Below are 14077 nucleotides of genomic sequence, written 5' to 3'. Positions count from 1 at the left end.
AAGTTTATACCTTTTGATTCCCTTCTCCCCACCTCCTGCCTCTGGCAGCTCCCAATCTGTTCTCTGTGTTTGTGAGCGTTCTTTTTTTTTTTTTTTTAAGATTTATATCATACAGTATTTGTCTTTCTCTGACTTATTTCACTTAGCATAATGCCCTCAAGGTCCATCCATGGTGTTGCAAATGGCGGGATTTCACTCTTTTTTTATGGCTGAGCAATATTCCATTGTATTCCACATCTTCTTTATCCATTCATCTGTGGATGAACACTTAGGTTGTTTCCATTTATTGGCTATTATAAATAATGACACAGTAACACAGGGGTGCATGTATCTTTTCAAGTTACTGTTTCCATTTCCTTTGTATAAATACCCAGAAGCAGAATTGCTGGATCATACAGTAATTCTATTTTAGTTTTTTTGAGGAACCTCCATTGGCTGCACCAATTTACATTCCCACCAAGACTGCACATGAGTTCCCTTTTTTCCACATCCTTGTTATTTCTTGTCTTTTTGATGATAGCCATTCTAACAAGTGTGAGGTGATATCTCACTTTAGTTTTGATTTGAATTTCCCTGATTAGTAATGTTGAACATCTTTTCATGTACCTGTTGGCCATCTGTATATCTTCTTTGGAAAATTGCTTGATAAATTAATGAGATTGGAAAGCTGTGTGACAAAGACTTTCATGTTATATTCGTGATAGAGACATATGGGTTGGATTCATAGCTATCCATATGAATAACTCTATCCAGAGTTTTGAACAGCAGATGGATACTAACCTAGGAAAGTTCTCTAATTAATATTTTACATAAAATCAGTACTGTTGTCTATGATTTATAGATAGATTGCATATAAGATGTACAGAAAATATAAAACAGGGAACTGTATACAAAATTATTGTGAAAGATACTACTAATGTAGTTGTGTTTACTCTTGAGGAAAAAATAAGACTACAGTATGGATGTGACCATGATCTGAATGGTTATCAGGTGGAATAAGAAGTTGATTTGTTTTGTACTGCATCAGAGGGTAGAAATAGAACTGGAACTACTAGAATTACTGGATAGAAATGCCCTTACTGGTTAGAAATGCTTCAATGTAAACAAGAGTTTCCAAACATTAGCCTTATGAAGCAATGGGTTGTATGAAGTAGTGAGGTTTCTTCTCACCACAATTATTTAGGCAGAAGCTCACAGGATTCCGTGTTAGGTGGGAGCTGGGACTAGCTGGTGTCTACAACTTCTCTACTGGCCCCAGTCACTCAGACTCTGAGTGAGGTGCTTCAGGGCAGAGAATGTGTTTTATTCAACACTGTATTTTTAGCACTAGCTTCACAAAAGTTCCTATAAAAAAGATGGAGGATTTTAGGCCAGAAATTATATATATGAAAATAAAAATTAAGAATATCTCTTATCATAGTTCCATGTCTTCGCTCTCAAGTTAAAGTCAATTTCAATACATATTATTACACCAAACTTTTCTTTGTTGCACATTATTAGATTTTTGTCCTTATTTCTTGATCTTGAACGTAAATTTATATTAAAGTCTAAGTTTCCTGTCTGTCTAAATTTTGTATATATATACCCCTCAAATATTTTATATTACTTATGGAGGTACTATATAACACTTAAAATTATAAAACTTTAATCTGTATTTATTTTTATTTTATTCTTTTCTTCATCTTTTGTTCTTTTGAGAGAATTTTTAAAATTCATAAACATTTTGAATGTTAAGTAATTTCCTATTTTTAGCCTCTGCTAACCTATTTGTCTCATACTGTAATAAAATGTACCTGTATTCCATTTTTCCATAGCCTAAATCTCCTTATTCAGTGGCCCCTTACATCAGCACATTTATTGGTTTCCACACAACTGATTCAGCATTTTAGCTTATCGAGGTAGGGGCACCATCTAGTGGTGAGAGCATGTAACTGCTGGTTCTACATTAATTACAGTTGTTTTTTTCCCCCCTAACTTTTTTGGTCTACCAGTTTTAAGTTTTTAAAAAGAAATTAATCAAAAATTTAAAAATATCAAAAAAAATGTAAAAATTAATAATACTAAGAATAACTGTTTACTATCAGTGAGAGAAATGAAATTTGATAATTTTTCACCAAGGAATCTCTAGTCAACTTGACAATTTGAATTGTAAGTCAGTCTCCTTTCTTTTTCTTTATATCTACTGAAGTGGAAACCTCTAATTCACAAGTAGAGGTCACCAGGAATAGAAGTATGTGTTTGGTGGTTCTGTCAGAGTTTTTGATAAGCAGATCAAATGCAGACACAGAAATTACAGAGAGATTGCTCTTTGTAGATGACTTTAATGCACATGAACAACTCAATGCTGGAAGCCTGGCTCTTCTATTAGGCGGTGTGTGTGTGTGTGTGTGTGTGTGTGTGTGTGGGTGTGGGTGTGTGTGTGTGAATGGGTTACTGATCCACTCTAGTTACTATGGCTCTGAAAAGTATTTCTTCATGGTCTTCTGCAGAACTTGGACTTAAACAAAACTATCTAATAAAAATGATTTCTTTCTCTGTCAAGAGGAAACGTTCTCAAGGGGAAAGAGTTAAGCTATTAGTGATGAGCAGTTTCCACCAGTTTAGCCATTTTAGGAAATATCACTACCTTGTCCTCAACAACGAAAATCCTGACATTTCAGCCTGGAGTGATAGATTCAGGCCAATCAAGACACTGAATACACCACTAAGACACCATCTGAGCAAGCCACAGAAATATCTTTACTGCCAGCACGAATATCACAAAGAAGTATTTTCAATATTATCACTAATTTTAAAACCTCACATGAGTACCTCTTTCCTCAAAAGTCAGCATATGCCAGTAAGGATAAGCAGAGCCTTATTCACTGGCAATTTCTTTGCATGGTATGCAAACCTGCAAACTCAAGGGCTACAATTTGCTGGTACTTCCAATTCTCATTTTCATTTGATATCAAGAGGCTTATTTCTCACTTGCCAACTCTTCTCTGGAAATAAAGGAGAACGTGGAGTGACTCTGGGTATAATCCCTTATTTAGGTAGTGATGTCCTTTTTTGCTATATGTAAATTTGGTGTTCTGCCTTTCCATTCTAAAACAGCTGACAAAATATTTAACTAAACAAACAAATAAAAAGTCTTTTCCTGTAGCATAGGTTTTCAGTGATAAATGGAAAATAAAAGTTGCCCAAATTTTCTTCATTGTATATGTGCCACACATAAGCTAATACTTGAGTCATACACTGTGTAAGCAGTTTCTTCCAACTGTAAAGTGAAATAACTGAATAACTCTACCATGCAAACAAAATATGTTAATTGTCCTATACTGTATGCCACTGAGAGTATATATTCAATAGGGTCATATGATAAATTAATTTTGCTTTTTTTGAGATATCTGTCATTAATTCTGAGGCTGATCTTTGTAAGTTTCTTGGAAATACTGTTATCTTTGCCATGAGCAGGGTAGAGAATGACACTTCTCTAATTTGGTTACTTCTATGCCACAAAATTAATTAATTTCATACTAGAAAGCTTATTTTGTATTTTTTTATAGAAAAATTCACTGTACTCTGAAATAACCTAAAACTTTCAATGACTTCATGTCATTATCTGACCAAATTTCGTAATAGAAAAGGCACTGGGTAGAACAGATAACCAGTCCAATAAAATTGTTTCTAGGTATTCAGTATGATGCTTTTAATTTGCATCTTTCTGTTTTGGAGGGTAGTATGAGATTATCACAACAGTAGGTACACTTATCTCAGGACATACAGATTCACATTCTGTATTCTCAGTTAGATCTTATTTACTACTTACGTTATGATGTTTTGAGTTGCCCCATTATCATTATTTCACAAGTATTTTACACTTTAATGACTACTACTGAGCAATGGATTCATTTTTAAAAAATTTTTTATTGGAGTATAGTTGATTTACAAAGTTGTATTAGTTTCTGCTTACAACAAAGTGAATCAGCTATACTGGATTCATTTCTGTGAACTGGGGATAAAGCAGCATAATACTAACAATAAAGCACAAATTTAAGAAATGTAAACAATAATATGCAAATGCCATGCAAATATGTCAGCAGCAATAATTAATTGGATCCTGTTAATTGACCTATGTAGTTCTTTTTGTTCAACGACTAACATACTAGCATTTCTCAGAAAATGTGAATTATATGCGAACAAAATGGTTTCATGGCTTTGCACTCTTCCTAAAACTTCCTGGGGGCCACTTGCTAGATGACTATAGACCATCATAGGTCCAGCGATCATTCTTCAATAAATACCAAACTAGAAAGTGTATAGAAGGAAAATTTATCTCTTTTATAATTCTGTTCTTTAATATCTTTTCTAAGAACAAATTCCAATAAAAGGTTGCTCTGTAGACAGCATTCTCTGAATTGGTAGAAGGTTGGACTAGATTATCTTTAACATCTTTTCTAATTCTTGAGATTCTAATATACTATTAATACGTCCTTAGTTTATAGAACAGTCAGCAATCAGAACCCAATAATTCCTATTGGAATTGAAACCAGGGTTATGTATAGAATTCTTAAGCATGAATAACTTCACTTATTCACTCAATAAATACTTACTGTGTATCTATTATGTGCCAGGCACTATTCTAGGTATTGGAGATATAGCAACATCTAAATATAGACAAAGTCCCTCCTCTCATGGAGTTTATGTTATAGAGAAGGAGATGGACAATAAACAAAAAAATTACATATCAGTGATATAGGCGCTAAGAAGGAAAATAAAGCAGAACAAAGGAACAGAAGTGTAGAGGGAGGGGACAGGGAGAAGAAGGGTGAAGAAGGCAGAGGGTGATCAGGGAAGGTCTCACTAAGAAGGGAATGTCTGAGCACACATCTGGATGAAGTGAGGGAGTGAGTCATGTGGAAATCTGTAGGAAGAGCATTCCAGGCAGAGGAAAGAGTAAGAACAAAGCACCTGAGGCAGAAGCAGGTTTGGTCTATTCCAGGAACAGAGAGAAGGCAGGCTGTTGTTGCTGAAGCAGAGTGATGAGATGGGGAAACACTGGAGGGTCTGAGCAGAGGAGTGACATGGTCTGACTTATATTTTCAAAGGATAACTCTGCTTTGTGGAGACTAGACTGTAGGGCAATGAGGGTGTAAGTAGGGAGACCAATTAGAAGGAATCCATGTGAAAAACAAGGATGAGTGGCTGGGCCAGGGTGATTGTAGTAGAGGTAGTTTAGTAGAGTGTTGTGGTTAACAGGCAAAAATAACTTCTGAGATAGTCTTGGATGACAGTGACACCTTATGGTTCAAATAAAGTCTTATAAAGTTTTATGACAGAAGAGAATCAATGTAAAAGCAAATAATGAAGTTCCTACAGTAGAAAAAGAATGGTGGTATTCTGTAACTCAACAGAAACCAACAAATTCATAGCCAACAAAAAGTGCCCTAAGAATGAGAGGGCCTTCCTCAGAGGAGACTGTTCTATTTACCAGAGGCAGGGATCATCTCCCCCGGGTATGGCTGTGAATGTGAGGTGTGCCCTGAGGTTGGTTCAGCTGTGGAGTTCTTCCAAAGATAATCTGGAAGCTAGGGCAGAGAATGCCTGGTGTGGCTGCAGTGTGAGCTGTAGGCCTGTGTGCTCTCACTCATACTGCATGCCCTGCCTGTGACTGACCAAATGAGGCTGTGTACGAGAAACATGGAATGAGAACACCCCACAAAATAGGAGATTGTGATCATGTTATTTTAAATTCTTACATGATTTGTTTTCTGATTACATACAATCTATTTTTCATTATCATTTCAGTTCTAACTTTGAGGCACTATAGATACATCTTTTTTTGGAAAAGGATGTTGAAGATTCTTTTCAGTATTATTTGCAAATGCTAAAGATCAACTGGGTATCAATATTAATGATACAGCAAAAGGTATACCTCATAATACCAGACCGAATGAGCATATCACTTAAATTTTATATACAAGAGACCTCTTAAGCGCTGGACACATATAAGAAGGCAAATAGATAGAAATAATTAATTCAATTTTACTTCCTTCCACTTAAAATAATCATTATAGCCCATTTTGCATAAAGATCTGAAAGCCTGGATACTACATAATGACAAAAAGGAGACTTATAGAGTTATATTAAGACAAAAAGGGACTCGGCCTACCGTGGTGATGTAGCGGGAGTGGAATTCTGGAGCATCTTTCAGGAAGGTGAGGCCAGGATGTGTATCTACCACATCCTGAAAAAGAACAAAACCAAACTAAATTAACAAACATACCCCCAAAAACCCCAAGACACCTACAGAATTTTTTTCCCTCTTGTAGAATACTTGCCAGTTGAGCAAACTCGCTGTTTCAGAATATTGAACAATGTACTTAAAATTTAATTAGTACTTTATTAAATTCAAATATTTCACAAGCATACTTATGTGTGTTTTTTCACAGTATATGTCAATAAAAAGTTAAAATTTTAATTTAGCTATATTTGGTGATTTATGAATCAAATGTCTTACAGGTACATACTGTAATTCTAACATGCATTTCCGGGAAATTCATCCCACAGATCTTGGTAGGGATTGCTAAGTGAAATTTACACAGAAAGGATGATAGACACAAGCCCACTAGAACGATTCTTTCTCAAACTACAGACATGGGAAATTTTTGGGGAAAAAAATAGCCTTGTAGCCAAATAGCTTTAAATCTATGTTAAGTTCTATGAACCAGCTAATGTTCATCAAAATAACTGTGTTGACAAATTTGTTTTCCAATTTAGGATTTTATTTATTTTAAAATATGATATTTTGTTCTCATGGAAGACTATTAGAATATTAAATCCTTGAAATACTGTTTTTATTTTCTAATTAGGTTTTAAAAGCACTTTGAATGAGCCTAGAGAACCTAATGGAGATAATTACTGTTAATTTAATAACCAGAGGCAACAGCAATGCTAACATAGATATAATCTATTAATTGGCTAGTCATGAATGGACAGACATCAGTTATATCTCTTTCCTTTGTTTCTTCAGAGCAGTTAGCTATTCATACCTACCAATACAGTCTAAAACCAATGGACCTTACTATTTCTTTAAATTTTATTTGGAAATAATTTTAGACTTACAGTAAATTGCAAAAATTTTATAGAGAGATTTCCTACATCTTTCTCCCAGCTTCCCATAATGGTAACAACTTACAAACCATAGTACAATTATCAAAACTAGGAAATGAACATTGATGTAATGCTAAACTACAGACCTTATTCAAAAATTTCCAGCTTTTCCCCTAATCTGTTTTTTCTGTTCCAGCATCCTAACTGCATTGGTTCTTGTGTCTCATTGGTCTCTTCCAATCTGTGGCAGTTCTTCAGTCTTTCCTTTTATTTCATGATTCTGACACTTTATGAGTTCTGGTTAGTTATTCTGTAGAATGTCTCTCAATGTGGCATTGTCTGGTATTTCCTCATCATTAAAGTTACACACTTTTAATGGGTATACCACAGAAGTGATGTTGTGTCCTTTTCAGTCTTACAAGGAGTATGTGATGCTGATATGTTTTACAACTTGTGTTAATTTTAGAACACACTTGGTTAAAGTGGTATCTGCTGGGTTGCCACCATAAATTTATTACCATTTAATAACTGATAAATATCATGGGGGAGATACTTTAAGACACTGCTAATATCCTGTTTCTCTGAAAACTTGTGCCCACAGATTTCAGCAGCCATTGACGGAAACTGACTGTGGCATTGATATAGTGGTGTTTACTTTATTTATTTATTAAACATCTTTATTGGAGTATAATTGCTTTACAATGGTGTGTTAGTTTCTGCTTTATAACAAAGTGAACCAGCTATACATAAACATATATCCCCATATCTCTTCCCTCTTGCAGCTTCCTCCCACCCTCCCTATCCCACCCCTCTAGGTGGTCACAAAGCACCGAGCTGATCTCCCTGTGCTATGCGGCTGCTTCCCACTAGCTATCTACTTTACATTTGGTAGTATATATAAGTCCATGCCACTCTCTCACTTCGTCCCAGCTTACCCTTCCCCCTCCCCGTGTCCTCAAGTCCATCCTCTACATCTGCATCTTTATTCCTCTCCTGCCCCTAGGTTCTTCATAACCATTTTTTTTAAGATTCCATATATATGTGTTAGCATATGGTATTTGTTTTTCTCTTTATGACTTACTTCAGCCTGTATGACAGACTCTAGGTCCATCCACCTCACTACAAATACCTCAGTGTCATTACTTTTTATGGCTGAGTAATATTCCATTGTATATATGTGTCACATCATCTTTATCCATTCAGCTGTTGATGGACACTTAGGTTGCTTCCATGTCCTGGCTATTGTAAACAGTGCTAAAATGAATATTGTGGTGCATGACTCTTTTTGAATTATGGTTTTCTCAGGGTATATGCCCAGTAGTGGGATTGCTGGGTCGTATGGTAGCTCAATTTTTAGCTTTTCAAGGAACCTCCATATTGTTCTCCGTAGTGGCTGTATCAATTTACATTCCCAACAACAGTGCAAGAGGGTTCCCTTTTTTCCACACCCTCTTCAGCATTTATTGTTTGTAGATTTTTTGATGAAGGCCATTCTGACTGGTGTGAGGCGATACCTCAGTGTAGGGTTTTTTTTTTTTTTTTGGCGGTACGCGGGCCTCTCTGTTGTGGCCTCTCCGGTTGTGGAGCACAGGCTCTGGACGCACAGGCTCATCGGCCATGGCTCGTGGGCCCAGCTGCTTCACGGCATGTGGGATCTTCCTGGACTGGGGCACGAACCCTTGTCCCCTGCATCGGCAGGCGGACTCCCCAGGTGGACTCCCAACCACTGCACCACCAGGGAAGCCCCTCAGTGTAGTTTTGATTTGCATTTCTCTAATGAGTGATGTTGAGCATTCTTTCATGTGTTTGTTGGCAAGCTGTATATCTTCTTTGGAGAAATGTCTATTTAGGTCTTCTGCCCATTTTTGGATTGGGTTGTTTGTTTTTTTGAAATTAAGCTGCATGAGCTGCTTGTAAATTTTAGAGATGAATCTTCTGTCAGTTTCTTCATTTGCAAATATTTTCTCCCACTCTGAGGGTTGTCTTTTCGTCTTGTTTATGGTATCCTTTGCTGTGCAAAAGCTTTTAAGTTTCACTAGGTCCCATTTGTTTATTTTTGTTTTTATTTCCATTTCTCTAGGAGGTGGGTCAAAAAGGAACTTGCTCTGATTTATGTCATAGTGTTCCGCCTATGTTTTCCTCTAGGAGTTTTATAGTGTCTGGCCTTACATTTATGTCTTTTTTTTTTTTTTGTGGTACACGGTCCTCTCATTGTTGTGGCCTCTCCCGTTGCGGAGCACAGGCTCCGGATGCACAGGCTCAGCGGCCATGGCTCACGGGCCCAGCCACTCCATGGCATGTGCGATCCTCCTGGACCAGGGCACGAACCTGTGTCCCCTGCATCGGCAGGCGGACTCTCAACCACTGCGCCACCAGGGAAGCCCCACATTTATGTCTTTAATCCATTTTGAGTTTATTTTTGTGTATGGTGTTAGGGAGTATTCTAATTTCATTCTTTTACATGTGGCTGTCCAGGACCACTTACTGAAGAAGCTATCTTATCTCCATTGTATATTCTGGCCTCCTGTATCAAAAATAAGTTGACAGTATGTGTGTGGGTTTGTCTCTGGGCTTTCTATCCTGTTCCATTGATCTATATTTCTGTTTTTGTGCCAGTATCATACTGTCTTGATTACTATAGCTTTGTAGTATAGTCTGAAGTCAGGGAGCCTGATACCTCCAGCTCTGTTTTTCTTTGTAAGGATTGCTTTGGCTATTCGGGGTCTTTTGTGTTTCCATACAAATTGTAAAATTTTTTGTTCTAGTTCTGTGAAAAATACCATTGGTAGTTTGATAGGGATTGCACTGAATCTGTAGATTGCTTTGGGTAGTATAGTCATTTTCACAATGTTGATTCTTCCAGTCCAAGAACATGATATACCTCTCCATCTGTTTCTATCACCTTTAATTTCTTTCATCAGTGTCTTATAGTTTTCTGCATATAGGTCTTTTGTCTCCTTAGGTTGGTTTATTCCTGGGTATTTTATTCTTTTCGTTGCAGTGGTAAATGGGAGTGTTTCCTTAATTTCTCTTTCAAATTTTTCATCATTAGTGTATAGGAATGCAAGAGATTTCTGTGCATTAATTTTGTATCCTGCTACTTTACCAAATTCATTGATTAGCTCTAGTAGTTTTCTGGTAGCATCCTCTATGTATAGTATCATGTCATCTGAAAACAGTGACAGCTTTACTTCTTCTTTTCCAATTTGGATTCCTTTTATTTCTTTTTCTTCTCTGATTGCTGTGGCTAAAACTTCCAAAACTATGTTGAATAACAGTGGTGAGAGTGGGCACCCTTGTCTTGTTCCTGATCTTAGAGGAAATGCTTTCAGTTTTTCACCATTAAGGACGATGCTGGCTGTGGGTTTGTCATATATGACCTTCAATATGTTGAGATAAGTTCCCTCTATGCCTACTTTCTGGAGGATTTTTATCATAAATCGGTGTTGAATTTTGTCAAAAGCTTTTTCTGACTTTATTGAGATGATCATATGGTTTTTGTTCTTCAATTTGTTAATATGCTGTGTCACATTGATTGATGTGCATATACTGAAGAATTCTTGCATTCCTGCGATAAACCCCACTTGATCATGGTGTATGATCCTTTTAATGTGCTGTTGGATTCTGTTTGCTAGTATTTTGTTGAGGATTTTTGCATCTGTGTTCATCAGTGATATTGGCCTGTAGTTTTCTTTCTTTGTGACATCTCTGTCTGGTTTTGGTATCAGGGCGATGATGGCCTCATAGAATGAGTTGGGGAGTGTTCCTACCTCTGCTATATTTTGGAAGAGTTTGAGAAGAATAGGTGTTAGTTCATCTCTAAATGTCTGAAAGAATTCACCTGTGAAGGCAATTGGTCCTGGGCTTTTGTTTGTTGGAAGATTTTTAATCACAGTCTCAATTTCAGTGCTTGTGATTGGTCTGTTTATATTTTCTATTTCTTCCTGGTTCAGTCTTGGAAGGTTGTGCTTTTCTAACAATTTGTCCATTTTTCCAGGCTGTCCATTTTACTGGCATAGAGTTGCTTGTAGTAGTCTCTTATGAGGCTTTGTATTTCTGCAGTGTCCACTGTAACTTCTCCTACTTCATTTCTAATTTCATTGATTTGAGTCCTCTCCCTCTCTTTCTTGATGAGTCTGGCTAATGGTTTATCAATTTTCTTTATCTTCACAAAGAACCAGCTTTTAGTTTTATTAATTTTTGTTATTATTTTATTAATTTTGTTATTGCTATTTCATATATTTCTCCTCAGAACTTTATGTTTTCTTTCCTTCTACTAATTTTGGGTTTTGTCTGTTCTTCTTTCTCTTGTTCCTTTCGGTGTAAGGTTCATTTATTTGAGATTTTTATTGTTTCTTGAGGTAGGCTTGTATTGCTATAAACTTCCCTCTTAGAACTGCTTTTGCTGCATCCCATAGGTTTTGGATCATCACGTGTTTGTTGTCATTTGTCTCTAGATTTTTTTTTGATTTCCTTTGATTTCTACAGTGATCTCTTGGTTATTTAGTAACATATTGTTTAGCCTCCATGTGTTTGTGTTTGTTTTCCCTTTAACTGATTTCTAATCTCATGGTGTTGTGGTCGGAAAAGATGCTTGATATGATTTCAATTTTCTTAAATTTACTAGGGTTGATTTGTGACCCAAGATGTGATCTATCCTGGAGAATGTTCCATGTGCACTTGAGAAGAAAGTGTAATCTGCTGTTTTCTGATGGAATGTACTATAAATATAAATTAAGTCTGTCTTGTTTAATGTGTCATTTAAAGCTTATGTTTCCTTATTTGTTTTCTGTTTGGATGATCTCTCCATTGGTGTAAGTGAGGTGGTAAAGTCCCCCACTATTATTGTGTTACTGTTGATTTTCTCTTTTATAGCTGTTAGCAGTTGCCTTATGTATCGAGGTGCTCCTTTGCTGGGTGCATATATATTTATAATTGTTATATCTTCTTCTTGGATTGATCCCTTGATCATTATTTAGTGTCCTTCCTTGTCTTTTGTAACATTCTTTATTTTAAAGTCTATTTTATCTGATATGAGTATTGCTACTCCAGCTTTCTTTTGATTTCCATTTGCATGGAATATCTTTTTCCATCCCCTCACTCTCAGTCTGTATGTGTCCCTAGGTCTGAAGTGGGACTCTTGTAGACAGCATGTATACGGGTCTCGTTTTTGTATCCATTCAGCCAGTCTATGTGTTTTGGTGGGAGCATTTAATCCATTTACATTTAAGGTAACTATCAATATGTATGTTTCTATTACCATTTTCTTAATTGTTTTGGGTTTGTTATTGTAGGTCTTTTCCTTCTCTTGTGTTTCCTGCCTGGAGAAGTTCCTTTAGCATTTGTTGTAAAGCTGTTTGGTGCTGCTGAAATCTCTTAACTTTTGCTTGTCTGTAAAGGTTTTAATTTCTCCATTGAATCTGAATGAGATCCTTGTTGGGTAGAGTAATCTTGGTTGTAGGTTTTTCTCCTTCATCACTTTAACTATGTCCTGCCACTCCCTTCTGGCTTGCAGGGTTTCTGCTGAAAGAACAGCTGTTAAGCTTATTGGGATTCCCTTATATGTTATTTGTTGTTTTTCTGTTGCTGCTTTTAATATTTTTTCTTTGCATTTAATTTTTGATAGTCTGATTAATATGTGTCTTGGCGTGTTTCTCCTTGGATTTATCCTGTATGGGACACTCTGTGCTTCCTGGACTTGATTAACTATTTCCTTTCCCATATTAGGGAAGCTTTCAACTATAATCTCTCTTAATATTTTCTCAGTCCTTTTCTCTTTTTCTTCTTCTTCTGGGACCCCTATAATTCGAATGTTGGTGCATTTAATGTTGTCCCAAAGGTCTCTAAGACTGTCCTCAATTCTTTTCATTCTTTTTTCTTTATTCTGCTCTGCAGTAGTTATTTCCACTAGTTTATCTTCCAGGTCACGTATCCATTCTTCTGCCTCAGTTATTCTGCTATTGATTCATTCTAGAGAATTTAAATTTCATTTACTGTATTGTTCATCATTGTTTCTTTACTCTTTAGTTCTTCTAGGTCCTTGTTAAACATTTCTTGTATTTTCTCCATTCTATTTCCAAGATTTTGGATCATGTTTACTATCATTACTCTGAATTCTTTTTCAGGTAGACTGCCTATTTCTTCATTTGGTAGGTCTGGTGGGTTTTTACCTTGCTCCTTCATCTGCTGTGTGTTTTGCTGCCTTCTCATTTTGTTTAACTCACTGTGTTAGGGGTCTCCTTTTCACAGGCTGAAGGTTCATAGTTCCTGTTGTTTTTGGTGTCTTCCCCCAGTGACTAAGGGTGGTTCAGTGGGCTGTGTAGGCTTCCTGGTGGAAGGTACCAGTGCCTGTGTTCTGCTGGATGAGGCTGGATCTTGTCTTTCTGGTGGGTAGATCCGCATCCAGTGGTGTGTTTTGGCGTGTCTGTAACCTTATTATGATTTTAGGCAGCCTCTGTGCTAATGGGTGGGGTTGTGTTCCTGTCTTGCTAGTTGTTTGGCATAGGGTTTCCAGCACTGTAGCTTGCTGGTCGTTGAGTGGAGCTGGGTCTTAGCGTTGAGATGGAGATTTCTGGGCGAGCTTTCGCCATTTGATGTTATGTGGAGCTGGGAGGTCTCTGGTGGACCAATGTCCTGAACTTGGCTCTCCCACCTCAGAGGCACAGGCCTGACACCTGACCAGAGCACCAAGACCCTGTCAGACACACGGCTCAGAAGAAAAGGGAGAAAAAAAGAAAGAAAGAAAGAGAAAAAAGAGAAATACAATAAAGTTATTAAAATAAAAAATTATTGAAAATAAAAAAATGAAAAATAGGGCTTCCTTGGTGGCGCAGTGGTTGAGAGTCCGCCTGCCGATGCAGCGGACACAGGTTCGTGCCCCGGTCTGGGAAGATCCCACATGCTGTGGAGCGGCTGGGCCCGTGAGCCATGGCCACTGAGCTTGCACCTCTGGAGCCTGTGCTCCGCAATGGGAGAGGCCACA

The 14077-nt window shown here is 37.0% G+C and overlaps 1 protein-coding gene across 4 annotated transcripts in view; it reads right to left on the bottom strand.

Moving 5' to 3' along the window:
- PPP2R3A (protein phosphatase 2 regulatory subunit B''alpha) overlaps nucleotides 1-14077 on the bottom strand; it is a 222305-nt gene that overhangs the window by 83781 nt on the left and 124447 nt on the right. For all 4 annotated transcript variants that reach the window (XM_060011301.1, XM_060011303.1, XM_060011302.1 and 1 more), the window contains one exon: nucleotides 6155-6229. In XM_060011301.1, the coding sequence (XP_059867284.1) occupies nucleotides 6155-6229 (75 nt within the window). The remainder of the gene's footprint in view (nucleotides 1-6154; nucleotides 6230-14077) is intronic.

The sequence above is a fragment of the Delphinus delphis genome, chromosome 4 (genome assembly GCF_949987515.2).
Source record: "Delphinus delphis chromosome 4, mDelDel1.2, whole genome shotgun sequence".
NCBI lineage: Eukaryota > Metazoa > Chordata > Mammalia > Artiodactyla > Delphinidae > Delphinus > Delphinus delphis.
This window is presented reverse-complemented; position numbering and strand designations above follow the sequence as displayed.